The sequence below is a fragment of the Symphalangus syndactylus genome, chromosome 20 (assembly GCF_028878055.3).
Source record: "Symphalangus syndactylus isolate Jambi chromosome 20, NHGRI_mSymSyn1-v2.1_pri, whole genome shotgun sequence".
Classification (NCBI taxonomy): Eukaryota; Metazoa; Chordata; class Mammalia; order Primates; family Hylobatidae; genus Symphalangus; species Symphalangus syndactylus.
The window spans coordinates 39,485,544-39,505,375 of NC_072442.2; the positions used below are offsets into that span (position 1 = coordinate 39,485,544).

The window sequence follows — 19,832 nt, forward strand, 5'->3', positions numbered from 1 at the left end:
GAGGCAAGTGGATCACTTGAGGTCAGGAGTTTGAAACCAGCCTGGCCAACATGGTGAAACCCTGTCTCTATTAAAAACCTCCCCCCCCCACAAACAAACACACATACACAATAGCTAGGTGTGGTGGCAGGCCCCTGTAATCCCAGTTACTTGGGAGGCTGAGGCAGGAGAATCACTTGAACCCGGGAGGCCGAGGTTGCAGTGAGGTGAAATTGTGCCACTGCACTCCAGCCTGGGTGACAGAGTGAGACTCCATCTCAAAAAAGAAAAAAAAATTAATCTGGCCAGTCGTGGTGGCTAACGTCTGTAATCTGAGCACTTTGGGAGGCTGAGTCGGGCAGATCACCTGAGGTCAGGAGTTTGAGACCAGCCTGACCAACATGGCGAAACCTCGTCTCTACTAAAAATACAAAAATTAGCTGGCTGTGGTAGCGCATCCTGTAATCCCACCTACTTGGGAGGCTGAGGCAGGAGAATTGCTTGAACCTGGGAGGTGGAGGCTGCAGTGAGCCAAGATCGTGCCACTGCACTCCAGACTGGGAGACAGAGCGAGACTCTGCCTCAAAAATAAATAAATTAATTAATTAATAAAAACTAATCTTATTCCCTGTGGAAGGACATACAAGAAACTGATAACTGATTATTTCTGGTGAAGGAAACTCAGTGGACAAGGACAGAGACTAACTTTTTTTTTTTTTTTTTGAGACGGAGTCTCACACTGTCACCCAGGCTGGAGTGCAGTGGCGCAATCTCGGCTCACTGCAAGCTCCGCCTCCTGGGTTCATGCCATTCTCCTGCCTCAGCCTCCCGAGTAGCTGGGACTACAGGCGCCTGCCACCACGCCCGGCTAATTTTTTGTATTTTTTAGTAGAGACGAGGTTTCACCATGTTAGCCAGGATGGCCTCGATCTCTGACCTCGTGATCCACCCACCTCGGCCTCCCAAAGTGCTGGGATTACAAGCGTGAGCCACCGCTCCCGGCCTAACTAACTTTTTACTTTATACATTTTGTACCCTTAGAATTGTACAAGAATACATACATAGGTATTACATGTCCCAAAGAAAGAAAGAAATAAGTAAAAAACAAAATTAAATAAGAAAAATCTGTCTTGGAAGAAGACTAGTAGGAGGGCTCAGACCCTGGGACTCAACTGGACTCAACTCTGGGTGAATAGGAGTTGGTGGCTGGTAGGCTGAGCACAGCAAGATTCTTATGGGTGCAGTGCCTGCCTCACAAGGTTGTTGTAAATTTAAATTAGTTAATACATGTTGTCGGGTGTGGTTGCTCACGCCTGTAATCTCAGCACTTTGGGAGGCCAAGGTGGGTGGATTGCTTGAGGTTAGGAGTTCGAGACCAGCCTGACCAACATGGTGAAACCCTGTCTCTACTAAAAACACAAACAAATAATTAGCCAGGCATGGTGGCGGGCACCTGTAATCCCAGCTACTCAGGAGGCTGAGGCAGGAGAATCTCGTGAACCTGGGAGGTGGAGGTTGCAGTGAGCCGAGATCATGCCATTGCACTCCAGCCTGGGTGACAGAGTAAGACTCCATCTCAAAAATAAATAAATCAATCAATAAATAAAAATAAATTAGTCGATACATGTAAACTGCTTAGAACAGTGTTTGGCACATAGTAAGGTGAATAAATGCTAGTTATTATCTTCTTTGTTTACAGTAAAAGATTAGTCAAAATGTTCTTGAAATAATACAACTGATTACTAATATCACACCTTAAATAACTAGCCCAAGACTAAACTCATTATATAGATAGATACAGATACACGCATGCACACACACCACCCCATAATATTTCTAATCTTTACAACTAGTAGAAACTTTGAGGACACCAATTCTTCAGGAGGAGTAACCTTCATTCAGCATATAGAATGGTTTGGGGGATAAATAAATGTCAAACATTTTTTACCACTGAGAAACTCAAAACAAAAATCTGAGATAGCAAACACTATTAGATTAATACATTCTCAAATCTTTATTTTATTTTGCTCTTTTTAAGATTATTATAACTTTATTAACCTATGAAAAGAGAGATTGGATATTCTATTTGTTATCAGTTCCAAAGGTATCCCTTTTCTTCTCTCATTAAAAAAAATGTACCTGTAAAAACATGCCATAACATGTTAATCCTAAACACTGCATAGGAGCTGCACAGCCATTGAATTTAAAGCAGGAAACCTGTAAAGAGAACAATGTTAATACCTCCTTGTCAGTGAAACTATAGTTTGACAATGGTGGAACAATGGTTTGACATTCAAATTTAAAGGAAATAAGCAATAATTTTTTCAGCACCTATTCTGATCAACATTGGTTACATAGGTGGGATTATAAAAGTAGTATAAAAGTCTCGGCCGCGCGCCAGTAGCTCATGCCTGTAATCCCAGCACTTTGGGAGGCTGAGGCGGGCGGATCACAAGGTCAAGAGATCAAGACCATCCTGGCTAACATGGCGAAACCCCGTCTCTACTAAAAATACACAAAAATTAGCCAGGTGTGGTGGTGGGCACCTGTAGTCCCAGCTACTCAGGAGGCTGAAGCAGGAGAATGGCATGAACCTGGGAGGCAGAACTGGCAGTGAGTGGAGACTGTGCCATGGCACTCCAGCCTGGGTGACAGAGCGAGACTCCATCTAAAAAAAAAAAGTCTCTACTCTCAAGGAGTTCACAATTTATTTAATAATAATAATTTTTTATTTTTATTTTTTATGATGGAGTCTTGCTCTGTCACCCAGGCTGGAGTGCAGTGGCATGATTTTGGCTCACTGAAACCTCTGCCTCCTGGGTTCAAGCGATTCTCATGTCTTAGCCTCCCAAGTAGCTGGAATTACAGACACCACCAGGCCTGGCTAACTTTTGTACTTTTAGTAGAGAGGGGGTTTCACCATGTTTTATAACTTCTTGTATAAAACCTTTTGCTGGTTTAGTAGAGACGGGGTTTTACGCCTGTAATCCGAGCACTTTGGGAGGCCGAGGTGGGCGGATCACGAGGTCAGGAGTTCGAGATCAGCCTGACCAACATGGTGAAACCCCATCTCTACTAAAAATACAAAAATTTGCTGGGCGTGGTGGCACACGCCTGTAATCCTAGCTACTTGGGAGGCTGAGGCAGGAGAATTGCTTGAATCTGGGAGGCGGAGGTTACAGCGAGCTGAGATCGTACCACTGCACTCCAGCCTGGGCGGCAGAGCGAGACTCCATCTCCAAAAAAAAAAAAAAATTAGCTGGGTGTGATGGCACACGCCTGTAATCCCAGCTACTCGGGAGGCTGAGGCAGGAGAATGGCGTGAACCCGGGAGGCGGAGCTTGCAGTGAGCCGAGATCGCACCACTGCACTCCAGCCTGGGGGACAGAGCGAGACTCCATCTCAAAAAAAAAAAGTTATATTTATGAATGTCATGCTTTAGGAAGAGTAATCTTGATTCAGCATACAGAACGGTTTGGGGAGTAATGAATTGGATGACAGAAAGGTCATCTGGGAAGCTGCTATAATAATATAGACCAGAACTCAATGCAAATGCTGACATGAAAAAGTTGGCCGGGCAAGGTGGCTTATGCCTGTAATCCCAGCACTTTGGGAGGCCAAGGTGGGCAGATCACCTGAGGTCAGGAGTTCGAGACCAGACTGTTCAACAGGGCAAAACCTCGTCTCTACTAAAAGTAGAAAACTTAGCCAGGTGTGGTGGTGGGTGCCTGTAATCCCAGCTACTAAAGAGGCTGAGGTAGGAGAATAGCTTGAACCCAAGAGATGGAGGTTGCAGTGAGCCGAGATCATGCCGCTGCACTCCAGCCTGGGTGACAAGAGCGAGCCTCAGTCTCAAAAAAGAAAAGACAAAGTCAGTGTATCGGAAACAGCAGATACCACTGAGTGTAGAACTGAACCATCAAGAGTTGGACATATGCGGCCGGGCGCGGTGGCTCACGCTTGTAATCCCAGCACTTTGGGAGGCCGAGGCGGGTGGATCACGAGGTCAGGAGATCGAGACCACGGTGAAACCCTGTCTCTACTAAAAAATACAAAAAAAATTAGCTGGGCGTGGTGGCGGGCGCCTGTAGTCCCAGCTACTCGGAGAGGCTGAGGCAGGAGAATGGCGTGAACCTGGGAGGCAGAGCTTGCAGTGAGCCGAGATTGCACCACTGCACTCCAGCCTGGGCGACAGAGCGAGACTCCGTCTCAAAAAAAAAAAGAAAAGAGTTGGACATATGCTTGTATTTGTATATAAAATTGAGTCTTATAAAGAGACTATGCCCAAACATATTGATACACATTTCCAAGTCTATTATCATAAAATGTTTGTGATTTTATATATTAAAAATACTTTCCTATGTTTCTATACACTTAAACAATAAAATTTCAAAATTCAGAAATTATTTCACTTTAATACAGTATCTAAATCACTACTTTAAAACTTCCTTAGGATTTGTATGTGGTGTAAAATGTACTTTATACTCTGAGAAACCTAATAAACTTGAATGATGTGCTTAGTTATATATGAAAATTGTTTTATAACCAGTGAAAGATTACTACATTTTGACATTATATAATCTCTAAGTACTTGGTAAAGTATTAGATTACAATAAATCAATTTTTTAGTGCTAATTCATGAAATTCTACTAATATAGAGTAAAATGAGCATAAGATAATAATAAAGTTATCTTTACTGGAAATCAAGATTGTAAACTAATTTAGAAGTATGATCTTACTTCTGTGAGTATCTTGTGAATGTACTTTAGCCTTTCCTTGGTGGGTAGCAGCAATGTGCATCTTTTAAACAGTAGACCTAAGAAAGTAAAGAGACATAAGAAAAAATGACAACAGTACAATTAAGAATATCAATAGAGCACAGAATAATGTTTCCTGAAAGTCAAGTATAGTGTATCACAGTGGACTATGAGTTGATATGGTTTCTAAGAGAAAGTTTGGGAGGAAGGGTGCAAAACAATTTCCATTTATGGTATTTACCAAGTGACTCTCATGCTCATCTAAGAGGCCTTGGCATAAAATCTTGCAAAAAATTGTTAAATTGCTACTATAGGACACATGGAAAAATACACAAAGTATAAAAGATACAATAAGACAAAGACACACTAGAGAAATTTTATTTTGCCTTTATTCCATAGAAAACAGATTTCAATATCTCTTGAAATTAATCTCATGTCCACAAAGGAAAATGTTTTAAGAGTTGTTAATCTAAAACATGGAAAGAATGAGAAAACAGATCTTTCTTTTTTTTTTTTTTTTTTGAGAAAAGGTCTTACTCTGTCACCCAGGCTGAAGTGCAGTGGCGCGCCATCATGGCTCACTGCAGTCTCGATCTTGTGGGCTCCAGTGATCCTCCCACTTCAGCCTCCCAAGTAGCTAGGACCACAGGCGTGTGCCACCAAGCCCAGCTAATTTTATTTTTCTTGATACAGAGTCTCGTTCTGTCACCAGGATGAAGTGCAGTGGCGTGATCTCCGCTCACTGCAACCTCCACCTCCCAGGTTCAAGTGATTCTCCTGCCTCAGCCTCCCGAGTAGCTGGGACTACAAGTGCACACCACCACGCCCAGCTAATTTATGTATTTTTAGTGATGAGGTTTCACTATGTTGGCCAGGATGGTCTCGATATCTTGACCTCATGATCCGCCTGCCTCGGCCTCCCAAAGTTCTGGGATTACAGGTGTGAGCCACCATGCCCAGCCCAAGCCCAGCTAATTTTTAAAAAACATTTTTTTCGTAGAGACAGGGTCTTGCTTTGTTGTCCAGGCTGGTCTTGAATTCCTGGGCTCAAGTAATCCTTCCACCTTGACCTCCCAAAGCACTGGGATTAAATTGCGTTGAGCCGAGAAAACAGGTTGTGTATCCCTCTCTCCAAATAGAAAAATTTAAGTCATAAGTACTTAAAATTTCAGAAGCTAGATTTTTTTTTTCCCCCACAGAAAGTATCCAGTTAGGATGAAATATCCATCTCTTCCAAGATATCCTTTTATGGGACTTGCGTGTTAAGAATGTATAGGATTTTGTGTACAGATACTTTAAAAAGAAAAAAAAAAACTCCTCAATTTCTCAGTGAGATGTGTAACTTGAGCTACAGTGACAGGAAGTGTATGATTTGTTTCCTCTAACTTTAAACGTTCTATTTTCCTAAAATGGCCATACATTGTTAACATTCCTGTGGGGGCAAATGTCCTAAAACTAAAAATAAGGTATATGGTAGGAAAATACATACCTGAACCTCATGACTTTTTTCAGCTTTCATCTTCTTTGTATTTACTTTTTTACATAAGATTATAATTACTTTATATAATCCTGAAGAATCTATAGGAGTCTAACTTATTTTTAGAAGTTGCTATGTTTGAGTAACACATGAACAGAATTGAGTTTTAAACAAAAACCCTCTTTATTTTTGTATATAAAATGACATTTTTCATACTTGACAACTAAGGGAAAAGAAAAAAAAGACATTTTTCAGTGTTTGGTTTTTAAACTGAGTTCTTTCCCTTCATACTTTGGTATCCAGTTTCACAGCATACCATAACTAAGGAATTCCAGGCACTAATTCTTAGAATTCTACTCCTGGGCACAATTGATCCTCCTGCCTCAGCCTCCTGAGTATCTGGGACTACAGGCACGTGTGACTGCATCCAGCCTTATTTTGGTATGCTGATTGCCTAATATAAAACTCCTATTTTTAAGGACTACAACTTACCATAAAACCCAATACTGGCTGTTTAAAAAAAAACAAAACAAAACCACAGGTGCTCTGCTATACCCTTTAGAGACTAACTTTATTTTTAAAGTTCTTCCCTAAATAGAGTCAGACGTAATGTTCTTTCCACATTGGCCATCTGCTCTGTTTTATATGAAGAAACAAATTAAAATTTATAATTGGCTGAGTACGGTGGCTCACGCCTGTAATCCCAGCACTTTGGGAGACTGAGGAGGGCAGATCACTTGAGGACAGGAGTTCGAGACCAGCCTGGACAACATAGTGAAACCCTGTCTCTACTAATACAAAAATTAGCTAGGCATGGTGGTGCATGCCTGTAATCCCAGTTACTGGAGATGCTGAGGCACGAGAATCGCTTGAACCCAGGAGGCAGAGGTTGCAGTGAGCCGAGGTTGTGCCATTGCACTCCAGTCTGGGTGACAGAGTGAGACTCTGCCTCAAAAAAAAAAAAAAGAATATTATTCTTCAAAGCATAATGTGTGTGTGTGTGCGTGTGTGTGTGTGTGTGTGTGTCTGTGTGTATATGAATATGAGACAGGGTCTCACTCTGTTGCCAAGGCCGGAGTGCATTTTCACAATCAACTCACTTCAGCCTCGACCTCTGGGGCTCAAGTAAGCCTCCCACCTCAGCCTCCTGAGTAGCAGCGACAACAGGTTTTGTCCTCTAATTTGTTTCCTCTAACTTTAAACGTTCTATTTTCCTAAAATGGCAATACACTGTTAACATTCCTATGAGGGCAAATGTCTTCAAACTAAAAATAAGATATGTGTTAGGAAAATATATACCTGAACCTCATGACTTTTTTCAGCTTTCAGCTGGGCCGCCATGCCCAGATAATTTTTTAATTTTTTGTATAAATGGGGATCTCCCTATGCTGCCCAGGCTGGTCTTGAACTCCTGGACTCAAGCGATCCTCCCACCTCAGCTTTCCAAAGTGCTGGGATTACAGGCATGAGACACTGCGCCCGGCCCAAAGCACAGCATTCTGAAAATCTTATTTTAATGTCTGAAAATAAGGCTGGATGCAGTCACACATGCCTCTGTTTCAGATACTCAGGAGGCTGAGGCAGGAGGATCGATTGTGCCCAGGAGTACGGGCCAGCCTGGGCAACACTGCAAGATCCCATCTCAAAATAAAAACAGTGAAAACAATAATAGATCAGGTAAGAATGACAACATGAGAAAATGGTAAGTATATCAAACATTTACTTAAAGAATTAGTCACAAACCAAGTTTGCATCAAAATTAAATAGAAAGTTGAAATCCTTACATGAATAAAACCATTTAAAAAAGCTATTAAGATCAATAAATATTTGTACTTTTTACTGCATTATACATATAATTGTCTTAGTGTTTTTGTTAGTTTAAGCAATTGAGGCTTGATCAGGGAGAAAAATTTCTTTCAGATCAAAACCAAAGTATAAGCTCTACTGTATTACCCAGGTACCACTTCCTCTACAACTAATGATGACTTAAAAATAATTCTTTCTCTCTTTTTTTTTTTTTTGAGACGGAGTTTCGCTTTGTCACCTAGGCTGGAGTGCACTGGCATGACCTCGGCTCACTGCAACCTCCATCTCCTGGGTTCAAGCAATTATCCTGCCTCAGCCTCCTAAGTAGCTGAGAATAACAGGCATGTGCCACCATGCCCGGCTAATTTTTGTATCTTTAGTAGAGACAGGGTTTCACCATGTTGGCCAGAGTAGTCTTGAGCTCCTGACCTCAGGTGATCTGCCTGCCTTGGCCTCTCAAAGTGCTGAGATTACAGGTGTGAGCCACCGCGGCCGGCCGAAAAATTACATTTATAATGAGAAGTAGGAAAAAGTAGTTTCCATATTCTGTTATAGGCTTTACTAAGCCTAATCATAAATACTGAAACCAACAACACTGTAATCAGATCAGATACTCTTCTTTCATTTTTTTTTTTTTTTTTTTTTTTGAGACGGAGTCTCGCTCTGTCACCCAGATTGGAGTGCAGTGGCACAATCTCAGCTCACTGCAAGCTCCGCCTCCCGGGTTCACGCCATTCTCCTGCCTCAGCCTCCCGAGTAGCTGGGACTACAGGCGCCCGCCACCACGCCCGGCTATTTTTTTGTATTTTTAGTAGAGATGGGGTTTCACCGTGTTAGCCAGGATGGTCTCGATCTCCTGACCTCGTGATCCACCCACCTCGGCCTCCCAAAGTGCTGGGATTACAGGCGTGAGCCACTGCGCCCGGCCTCTCTTCTTTCATTTGGTCTTATTAAATATACAGGTAATCATCAAATACATTTTGATGTACTTACATATCCACATATTCTTATTATCTTAAATCTAAACATCCTTGGGCTACTAAAAGGCAGTATTCACTTAACTTACTGTTATGCCTTTATTTAAATCACACCATCTTAATATTTGGTTTTATTGCCATGCTTTGATGAATTATAAAGTGGTTTCATAATTAAATCAGTGTTATTAAGTCAAGTCAAAATTAGAATTTTACTTCAGCACTTTCAGGGACAACGAAATCAATGAATGGAGTAAAAGGCATAAATGATTATACAGAATTTGCTTTGATAACGTCAGTTTAATTATAGCTTAGTGACTTAATAGTAAATGTACTTAAAAAACCATAGTTTCTGCTGAGAGGATAAATAATCTTCCATAATAATGTGTTTAAATTTCTATTTTTAAGGACTAGATTATGGTTGAAAGGGAAAAGAGATAAAGAGATAAAACTCACTCAATCCACAGGAAGTGACACATAGAAAATACATCAATTAGGCCGGGCGCGGTGGCTCACGCTTGTAATCCCAGCACTTTGGGAGGCCGAGGCGGGCGGATCATGAGGTCAGGAGATCGAGACCACGGTGAAACCCTGTCTCTACTAAAAATACAAAAAATTAGCCGGGCATGGTGGCGGGCGCCTGTAGTCCCAGCTACTCGGAGAGGCTGAGGCAGGAGAATGGCGTGAACCCGGGAGGCGGAGCTTGCAGTGAGCCGAGATTGCGCCACTGCACTCCAGCCTGGGTGAGAGAGCGAGACTCCGTCTCAAAAAAAAAAAAAAAAAAAAAAGAAAATACATCAATTTCCTAAACTGATAAGCTACTAGAAGTTAAGCATAGGTGACATTGTATCTATATGAAATCTCAAGAATTGACACTTTACATCAAAATGCATTTTCTCACCTTTAAAGATAACTGGTTAAGGGAGTGTTCTCACACTAAAGAGTAAAAACATCATAGAAACAGGCATATTTTGGAATATATTCCATTTCCTACTGGCCTTACAGAATTATATACTAAGTTTCTCTTTTTTTAAATTTTATTTTATTATTATACTTTAGGTTTTAGGGTACATGTGCACAATGTGCAGGTTTGTTACATATGTATCCATGTGCCATGTTGGTTTGCTGCACCCATTAACTCGTCATTTAGCATTAGGTGTATCTCCTAATGCTGTCCCTCCCCTCTTAATTAAGCACAGTTCTTTACTTGTTGCAATTCTCATTACATAAGTTACCTAGAGATTTGTAGTGCTCCAGTATGGCAGAGTCTTGTCTCCTGTCAGGCAGCTCAAGGTTATGAAAGTCCTGTAGTAAAAGTCTTTTGCTTCCTGATGAGGTTGAGATATAATTAGTAATGTGTTGGCTGACTGTTTTGGACACCATGCTTAGCATGCTGATATCCTTCACTACCAAAAGAAATATATATGTGTATGTATCAATGGCTTAAATGCAAGAACATCAGTATTAACACAGTCTATTAACTTACAGGTTAACTCAATCATCATCACTATCACCATCATCATCCCATTGGGAAAAAAGTGAAAAATCTTAAAATTGTTTAAAATCCAGTTCTCAATGAATTAGAGACATGTTTGGATTTACCAATCAAGGTACTATGTCATAATTACAGGCATGTTTTCAAGAGTTTAAGTACTGCTGTGTTCAAAGGAAGATTTAAAAAAATTAACTTAGGGCTAGGTGCAGTGACTCACACCTGTAATCCCAGCACTTTGGGAGGCCGAGGCGGGTGGATCACCTGAGGTCAGGAGTCCGAGACCAGACTGACCAACATGGAGAAACTCCATTTCTACCAAAAATACAAAATTAGCCAGGCATGGTGGCACATGCCAGCTACTCCGGAGGCTGAGGCAGGAGAATAGCTTGAACCCGGGAAGTGGAGGTTGTGGTGAGCCAAGATTACGCCATTGCACTCCAGCTTGGGCAACAAGAGCAAAACTCCATCTCAAAAAAAAAATAATAATAATAATAATAATAATTTAAGTATTGTGCTTTCTCATTGTACTCCTGACAATAATGAAACTTTAGAAAATAAACACTTAACATGAATGTCATTAACATTTTAGCATGGCCCAAGATGACAAACTAGTTCTTGGGAGAAATTAAAATACTCTAGTGTCTTGTGTAGGCTATTCATAAGTTCCCAAACCTCACCTGACAAATATTTTAAAATTATCTGGAATATTTCCAATGGTAAGGCTTTAAAATTTCCAAATGTTGATATGGGTTGAAGGCCTGAGCCAAGGGTCTTGGAATAACAGCTGTTGTGACGATTACTACGTGTAAGTTTCTGGTTGGGAATCAAAGTGAAACTGGTATTTATTCTGGATGCCATTCTTCTTCTTGTCTAATAAATTTATCCTGGTCAGAAAAACAAAGTACAAGAGACAAGAAAGAAAGGAAATTAAAGCAAGAAAGAGCTTTTTTTTTTTTTTTTTTAAACGAAGAGGTTGATAGTATGATATGCAATAGCTGTTTCTCCATATTTACAAAAGATTTTTGGTTTTTTTTGAGACGGAGTCTTGCTCTGTTGCCCAGGTGGGAGTGCAATGGCGTAATCTCGGCTCACTGCAACCTCCACCTCCTGAGTTCAGTGGTTCTTCTGCCTCAGCCTCCTGAGTAGCTGGGATTACAGTCATGCGCCACCATGCCCAGCTAATTTTGTATTTTTAGTAGAGACGGGGTTTTGCCATGTTGGCCAGGAAGGTCTTGAACTCCTGACCTCAGGTGATCTGCCCTCCTCAGCCTCCCAAAGTGCTGGGATTACAGGCATGAACCACTGAGCCTGGCCCCACTTACTTTATTACAGCTAAAATTTAAATAGTTTTAAAGTCTCTATTTTCATCTCTTTTTTTATTGTTTTGAACAAAAAAAGTCAGTACTCAGTTTTAAAGAAATAGAAAAACATTACTATGAAATTTTAAAGCTACATTAATATATTTTGACTTTTTAAAAGAATATAGGCTGGGTGTGGTGGCTCACGTCTGTAATCCCAACACAAAAAAGTATGTGGCATTACTATTACCAATTATGTGCTGTATAATACTCAAATAAGTAGTGAATTAAAGTCTTTCTTCTTTTCTTTGTTGGGTTTTTTTTTTTCTTGTCAAGGTCTTGCTCTGTTGCCCAGGCTGGAGTGCAGTGGCATGATGATAGCTCATTGCTCCTGGACTCAAACAATTCTCCTGTCAGCCTCCTGAGTAGCTGGGACTACAGGCACAGAGCCAACATGCCCAGCAAAAGTAAAAAAAAAAAATTTGTGGAGGCAGTGTCTGCCTGTGTTGCCCAACCTGGTCTTGAACTCCTGAGCTCAAGTGATCCTCCCACCTCAGCCTCCCAAAATGCTGGGATTATAGGCATGAGCCACTGTGTGTTAATAAGACTAGAATAAATACATGAATAGTAATAATTCTTCCCTCAATTCCACCTTCTGTTAATAATAGCCACTGGCCGAGCGAAGTGACTCATGCCTGTAATCTCAGCACTTTGGGAGGCGGAGGTGGGTGGAACACCTGGGGACAGGAGTTTGAGACCAGCCTGGCCAACATGGTGAAACCCCGTCTCTACTAAAAAATACAAAAACTAGGCCGGGCCCAGTGGCTCATGCCTGTAATCCCAGCACTTTGGGAAGCCAAGGCGGGTGGATCACCTGAGGTCAGGAGTTCAAGACCAGCCTGGCCAACATGGTGAAACACCGTCTCTACAAAAAATACAAAAATTAGCCAGGGATGGCAATGTGCACCTGTAATCCCAGCTACTTGGGAGACTGAGGCAGGAGAATTGCTGGAACCTGAGAGGCGGAGGTTGCTGTGAGCCCAGCTAATCTGAAGGCTGAGGCATGAGAATGGCTTGAATCCGGGAGGCGGAGGTTGCAATGAGCTGAGATCATGCCATTGCACTCTAGCCTGGGGCAACACAGTGAGACTTGGTCTCGAAAAACAAACAAACAAAAAATAACAATAATAATAATAGTCACTGATGAATCTTAGAAAGGGCTTATGCAACTTGATTTCAAAGACAAATATTCTTAAACTCATTAAATGTAACTTATTAAAATCACTGATTATTTACTTACACTAAATAATTTTTTTTTAGACAGATTATCACTCTACTGCCCGGGCTGGAGTGCAGTGGCGCGACGCGATCTCAGCTCACTGCAACCTCCGCCTCCCGGGTTCAAGTGATTCTCATGGCTCAGCCTCCCAAGTAGCTGGGATTACAGGTGTGTGCCACCACGAGTAGCTGGGATTACAGGTGTGTGCTACCATACCCGGCTAATTTCTGTATTTTTAGTAGAGACGGGGTTTCACCATGTTGGTCAGGCTGGTCTGGAACTGCTGACCTCAGGTGAGCCACCAGCCTCGGCCTCCCAAAGTGCTGGGATTACAGGCGAAAGCCACTGCGCCCGCCCATTACACTAAATAATTATTTAAACATGTGTACCACACAGCGACTTTGTGTCACTCTATTGCTCTAATTCAGAAAACAATGTCTTTTGTGTATATATACATATATATATACATATACGCATAATTACAACTCCAATCGAAGGCTCCTTGTTTTTGAAGTAACAACTAAGACATTTTCATCAAAGATAATATAATTGTATCTGGCCAAAATGCATTTTCTCCTTTCCTACAAATTGCTAAAATAACATTGTTACTTATACATCTTGAAAGGTTACATATCAACTTACATCAATTTAAAATTGGTTACAGTAATAAGTAAATAATCAGTGATTTTACACATTTGAAAACATAACAAAGAAATTTAGTGCTTAGTAAAAAGCACACTCTGAACCTCCTTTGAAACCATACCACAGCGCTTGGGGTCAGTATTCAGTGAACACTTAAATTAGGAGATATTTTAAAATTATCATTAAAATTACACAAATAGGCCGAGCATGGTGGCTCACGCCTTAATCCCAGCACTTTGGGAGCCTGAGGCCGGTGGATCACGAGGTCAGGAGATCGAGACCATCCTGGCTAACACGGTGAAACCCCGTCCCTACTAAAAAAAAAAAAAAAAAAAAAAAAAAAAAATTAGCCGGGCATGGTGGCACACGCCTGTAGTCCTAGCTACTCCGGAGGCTGAGGCAGGAGAATCGATTGAACCCGGGAGGCGGAGGTTGCAGTGAGCTGACATCGCGCCACTGCACTCCAGCCTCGGTGACAGAGCAAGACTCTGCCTCAAAAAAAAAAAAAACAAAAACACAAATAACAACTTTATACAATACAGCTAAACAAGAAGAAAAAAATTAAGTTCATTTACAAACACTTTGGGTTATATAACTTCAGACTTTTACATACATATATTTCTTTTTAACAAAAAAGAGGGATCACTATATATAGTACTTTGTAATCTGCTTTTTTCAATGAATTCTCTTTCCATGCTAATAAATATCCTTCTACAAGTAATCATACTTTAATGGCTGTGTGTCATTCCACCAAGTAAAATAATCTTAATTTGTTTAATCCATAAGGTTGTTTGTAACTTTAACTTTTCACAGTAGGCGTTTTGTTTGAGACGGAGTTTCGCACAGTCTCCTGGGCTGGAGTGCAGCGGTGCGATCTCAGCTCACTGCAACCTCCGCCTCCCCGGTTCAAGCGATTCTCCTGCCTCAGCCTCCCGAGTAGCTGCGACTACAGGCGCCCGCCCCCACGCCCAGCTAATTTTTGTATTTTTAGTAGAGACCAGACCGGGTTTCACCGTGTTAGCCAGGCTGGTCTCGATTTCCTGACCTCGTGATCTGCCTGCCTCGGCCTCCCAAAGTGCTGGGATTACAGCCGTGAGCCACCGCGCCGGGCAAACACAGTAGGTGTTTTAAAGCATTTTTATTACAATAACATTTATCCGGCCTTGGCTTCTTCCTGTTTCTCTGAGGAATGTGGAAAGTGGGGCTTGGGCCCGTGGGCTCTTCAAAGACTGTCACCAGGCGGGGACTTCACTGTATCAACTATGAACTATATACATGTTTAAAATAAATATAAATAAAAATTTAAAAATGATAAGCCCAAATTCTTTTAAAACTCAAGTCTCCACTTAAAGTTCCTTATTCTCCTCACTCAGCTGGACGTTTCGCAGGGAAAAAGCAAGCTTTTGTGAAAATTCTAAAGGTATAATCCTAAATTATTTCTGGTTTCCGCTCACCCCTCTAGCGAATAAGAATCACAGCCCCAAATAATAATAATAAAATGATGTTTCATGCCCCCTGTTCTAGCCCACTAATTTTGACCGCGCGTGAAAGGTTTTGAGGGTTCAGTTGGATGAACTTCCCCGCCCCCCACACCTTTAAGATAAAAACTACATTCACGGCGATTTCTGTTTTAACATAAAACTCTTGTAAGGGCCCCACCCCATCTGTCGGGCAGCGCCCCCCAAACATCTCCAAAGCCGCAAACTAGGGAAGCCTAAAGGACAAACTGGTCAACAGGAGAATCAAACGACACGGGGTACATGTTTCCCTCCCTTCAGTCCATGAAAGATGAAATTATCGCAATAAAATACTGGGGGAAAAAAAACTCTTTTACCACAGATTTTGACAGTTTTCCGGCTACAGAGTCACAGGAAAGTGGGAGTTAGTCGTTTTGCCCCACCATCCTCAAATTTCTTAGTGTTTAGAAAAGAAAATATCTCCTCAAGAGCTTCCCGCCAGGAAGCGAGAGGATCACACTCCCGTAGGCTCCGGAGCTGCGCCCCTACCCACCAGGCTCCCCGCGGCCTCTAGAATATTGTAGAATCTTCCCAAGAACCCCCGCGGGAAGGAGGCCCACCCCCTCATGAATAGCAAGCAGCCTCAGCTCTCGTAGTGCCCGCCTCCCTCATGAATATTGTAAATCTTCCCAGGAGCCCCAGCGGGAAAGAGGCCCCCCCGCCCCCTTATGAGTAGCGAGAGAGCCAGCTCCCATGGTACCCTCCTTCTCATGAATAGCTAACGAGGGCGAGGTTCCCGGAGCCCAAACTCAGGCCTCAGCCACCCTTCGCTCCAAGCTGAAGACAAGAAGCGGCTGGAGCCGTTACGGTGTGGGGGAGGGGAGGGTGTAGCCCAAGATTCTGAATGCGGCGAGCCACGTCTCTGTTCCGCTGCCTTTCCCTTCACCTAGTTTTGAGACAATTTTTGAGTGCCTCTCACCCCCACCAACCCCAGTAGGGCAAGTTACAAGGGGTTTCATCAAACCTTTTGGTGGAAAAAAACCTCCAGACATTCCTTTTTAAATCTGTCTAGCCGGTGCGGTGGCTCACGCCTGTAATCCCAACACTTTGGGAGGCCGAAGCGGGAGGGTCCCTTGAGTCCAGGAGTTTGAGACCAGCCTGGGCAACATAGGGAGATCCCCCACCCCCAACCCCGCTCCCGGTCTCTAAATAAACACATAAATAATAAATCTGTCTGGAATCAAAGGAAGATGTGTGTCTCCATCCTCTCAAGATGGAATCAAGACAAATCTTTCTAGCTAGGCCCTCCTGGCTAGAAGATTAAATTTTTATTCATTTATTTCTTCATTCCTTCTGTAACTATTTATTGAAGCCTGCTTTGGGCCGGGTACAGGAGTAGGCCCTAAAGTTGGAACAGAGAACAAGACAGATATGTTTCCTGCTTTAATGGAGTTTATTAGCCTAATGGGGAAGATAGAATGAACAGACAGAGCGTCTACAGATGTTGAGAGCAGTGCCAGTGAAAGCAGCGTTGACAGAGGAAATAAGACAGAATGATGGGGTGTGTGTGTGTTGGCGGAGAGCTACTTTAGGTAGACTGATCCTCAAGGTCCCTTTGATGTGATGATTTGAGAACTAATGGAGGAGGAGCCAGTCAGGAGAAGGGCTGAGGGAAGAGGGAATGAGGGAAAGATTCTCCTACTTTTGCAGATCAATTCTACGTTATACCCAACACAAAATATATAAGGAACTACATAAAGACTGAGTGGAAATTTAGGATTAGTTGGCATGCTGTTATTTTATAGTCACCAATATTCATCCGTTTTGGCTTTGTATCTTTTTTTTTCCTGACCTCAGGTGACCTGTCTACCTTAGCACTGCAAAGTGCTGGGATTACAGGTGTGAGCCACCACTCCTGGCATTTTTTTTTTTTTTTTTGATATAGAGTCTTGCTCAGTTGCCCAGGCTGGAGTACAGTGGCACGATCTCGGCTCACTGCAGCCTCTCCCTCCCGGGTTGAAGCGATTCTCCTGTCTCAGCCACCTAGTAGCTGGGACCACAGGTGGGCACCACCATTGTATTTTTAGTAGACATGGGGTTTCGCAATGTTGCCCAGGCTGGTCTTAAACTCCGAGGCTCAAGCGATCTGCCTGCCTCCCAAAGTGTTGGGATTAAAGGTGTGAGCCACTGGGCCCAGCCCTGGCTTTGTATCCTTTTGCAGCCAATTCTTTTTTTTTTTTTTTTTGAGATGAAGCCTGCCTCTGTTTCCCAGGCTGGAGTGCAGTGGTGTGATCTTGGCTCACTGCAACCTCCAGCTCCCAGATTCAAGTGATTCTCCTGCCTCAGCCTCCCAAGTAGCTGGGATTACAGGCACCCACCACCATGCCCAGTTAATTTTTTAGTATTTTTTAGTAGAGATGGGGTTTCACCATCTTGGCCAAGCTGGTCTTGAACTCCTGACCTCAGGTGATCCACCCACCTCAGCCTGCCAAAGTGCTGGGATTACAGGCGTGCGCTACCACGCCCAGCTGCAGACAATTCTTTTTTTTCCCCCTGTCTCCAACATTGATTAGCGGTCCTTGACCAAGTATCATCCCCTTGGCAGTGGGCGAGATGCACATAATGGAAACAAGGATCCTTAGTGGTGAGAATTTAGATTTTACTCAAGTGTCATGGGAAGTGTCATGGGAAGTCCTTGAAGAGTTTTAAGCAGAGAGTGCTATGATCTGATTTACGTCATTAAAAGATTGCTCTAGTTTTTATGTGGAGAATAAATGAGGCTAGGAGTGGAGGGTAAGATCTGTTAGGATGTTGCAGGACTAGAATGGTGGCTCTGAGGGATGGGTTTAAGATATATTTTGGTGGTAGAAGTAACTGAATTTACCTAATGGATTGGATATGAGTGGAAGGAAGGGAAAGGAAGGAGATAGGAATAATTCCCAGGTTTCTGACTTCAATAAATGGGTAGAAGTTAATCCCATTTACTGAGATACGCAAGTGAGGAGTTTTTCTTTTTTTTTTTTTTTTTTTTTTTTTTTGAGACGGAGTCTCGCTCTGTCGCCCAGGCTGGAGTGCAGTGGCGCGATCTCGGCTCACTGCAAGCTCCGCCTCCTGGGTTCACGCCATTCTCCTGCCTCAGCCTCTCTGAGTAGCTGGGACTACAGGCGCCCGCCACGACGCCCGGCTAATTTTTTGTATTTTTAGTAGGGACGGGGTTTCACCGTGGTCTCGATCTCCTGACCTCGTGATCCGCCCGCCTCGGCCTCCCAAAGTGCTGGGATTACAAGCGTGAGCCACCGCGCCCGGCCTAGTGAGGAGTTTTTCTAGTGGAGTTTTGTCTTTTCTTTTCTTTCTTTCTTTTTTTTTTTTTTTTTTGATGGAGTTTCGCTCATATTGCCCAGGCTGGAGTGCAATGGCGCGATCTTGGCTCACTGCAACTTCTGCCTCCCAGGTTCAAGTGATTCTCCTGCCTCAGCCTCTCCAATAGCTGGGATTACAGGCATGCGCTACCATGCCTGGCTAATTTTGTATTTTTGGTAGAGACGGGGTTTCTCCATGTTGGTCAGGCTGGTCTCGAACTCCCGACCTCAGGTGATCTGCCCGCCTCTGCCTCCCAAAGTGCTAGGATGACAGGCATGAGCCACTGTGCCCAGCCTTATGTTTGTTTTTCTTTTCAGAACAAGGTCTCACTCTGTTGCCCAGGCTGGAGTACAATGGTGGGATCATAGGTTATGGTAACCTCAAACTCCTGGCCTCTAGCAATCCTCTTACCTCAGTGAAGTGCTGAGATTACAGGCGTGAGCTACCTCGCCTGGCCAACTAGTGGAGAATTAAGAGAATTCTAGTGGATAATTAATTTTACAAGTGGTAAATTTGAGATTTCTCTGAGGCATCCAAGTGAAGATGTCATGTTAAGGAGGCAGTTGAATTTAAAAATCAGAGTGCTTTTGGAGGAAAATGTCTGGGCTGGAGATATACATTTAAGGATTAGAGGAATATAATTGTAAGCATTAGAGGAATATCAACAGTCAGACATTGGGAAAAGGAGGGCAAGATCTCAAATGAGATTGAAAAGGATTATCTAGCAAAGTAAACTGGAGAAAACCAGGAGAGTCTGGGGTCACAGAATCCTGAAGCATGGGTCCTTCAAGAATGTGGGGTAGCCCTCTGTGACAAGTGCCACCCAGTTGAGCAAGGTGTCTGTTACATGAGCATTGAAGTTGTCTGCTGGATTTGGCAATCCAATTTAGGTACAAGCACTGCAGGTCCACCTTGTCATTTCCTATTTCAATAACCCATAGTAACTTTGCCTTGTCAACCACCTCAAACTCAAATCTCTCTGCTATTTCATCAGTGTCCTCTATGATCTATTGATCACCTGTTCATTCATCCATTTGTTACATTCAATCCACGCCTATTTTCTGCCAGGCCCAGTGGTAGCTCAGGATAAATACAGTTTTGGCCTTCCAATGGCTCATGCTCAGAGCACCCAACTTGAATAAAATGTAATCCCTTCCTTCCCAAACCTGCTACTCCAGCAGGGGTGGAGGACGTACCTCCTCCTTAGCAGATTTATCCCTACCTCTTTGTGCTAAAGCTCCCATTAAAAATTATTTCCCTCCTTTTTAAATCTCCCTCCGGGTTCCACTTTAAGATTCACACCTTGCA

At 42.8% G+C, this 19,832-nt stretch overlaps 1 protein-coding gene across 4 annotated transcripts in view; it reads right to left on the reverse strand.

Annotated features, from left to right (window-relative positions):
• FBXO47 (F-box protein 47) overlaps positions 1-15,741 on the reverse strand; it is a 36,239-nt gene extending 20,498 nt beyond the window's left edge. For 2 of the 4 annotated variants that reach the window (XM_055258061.2, XM_055258059.2), the window contains exons 1-5: positions 15,542-15,731; positions 11,166-11,372; positions 10,229-10,399; positions 4,719-4,795; positions 2,119-2,196 (exon numbers count right to left, since the gene is read on the reverse strand). In XM_055258061.2, the coding sequence (XP_055114036.1) occupies positions 2,119-2,196; positions 4,719-4,795; positions 10,229-10,399; positions 11,166-11,346 (507 nt within the window). In that variant the 5' untranslated portion in view covers positions 11,347-11,372; positions 15,542-15,731. Of the gene's footprint in view, positions 1-2,118; positions 2,197-4,718; positions 4,796-10,228; positions 10,400-11,165; positions 11,373-15,541 lie in introns of all 4 variants that reach the window. The other 2 variants (XM_063628948.1, XM_055258060.2) reach the window with 2 other exon arrangements.
• Positions 15,742-19,832: the final 4,091 nt, after the last annotated feature.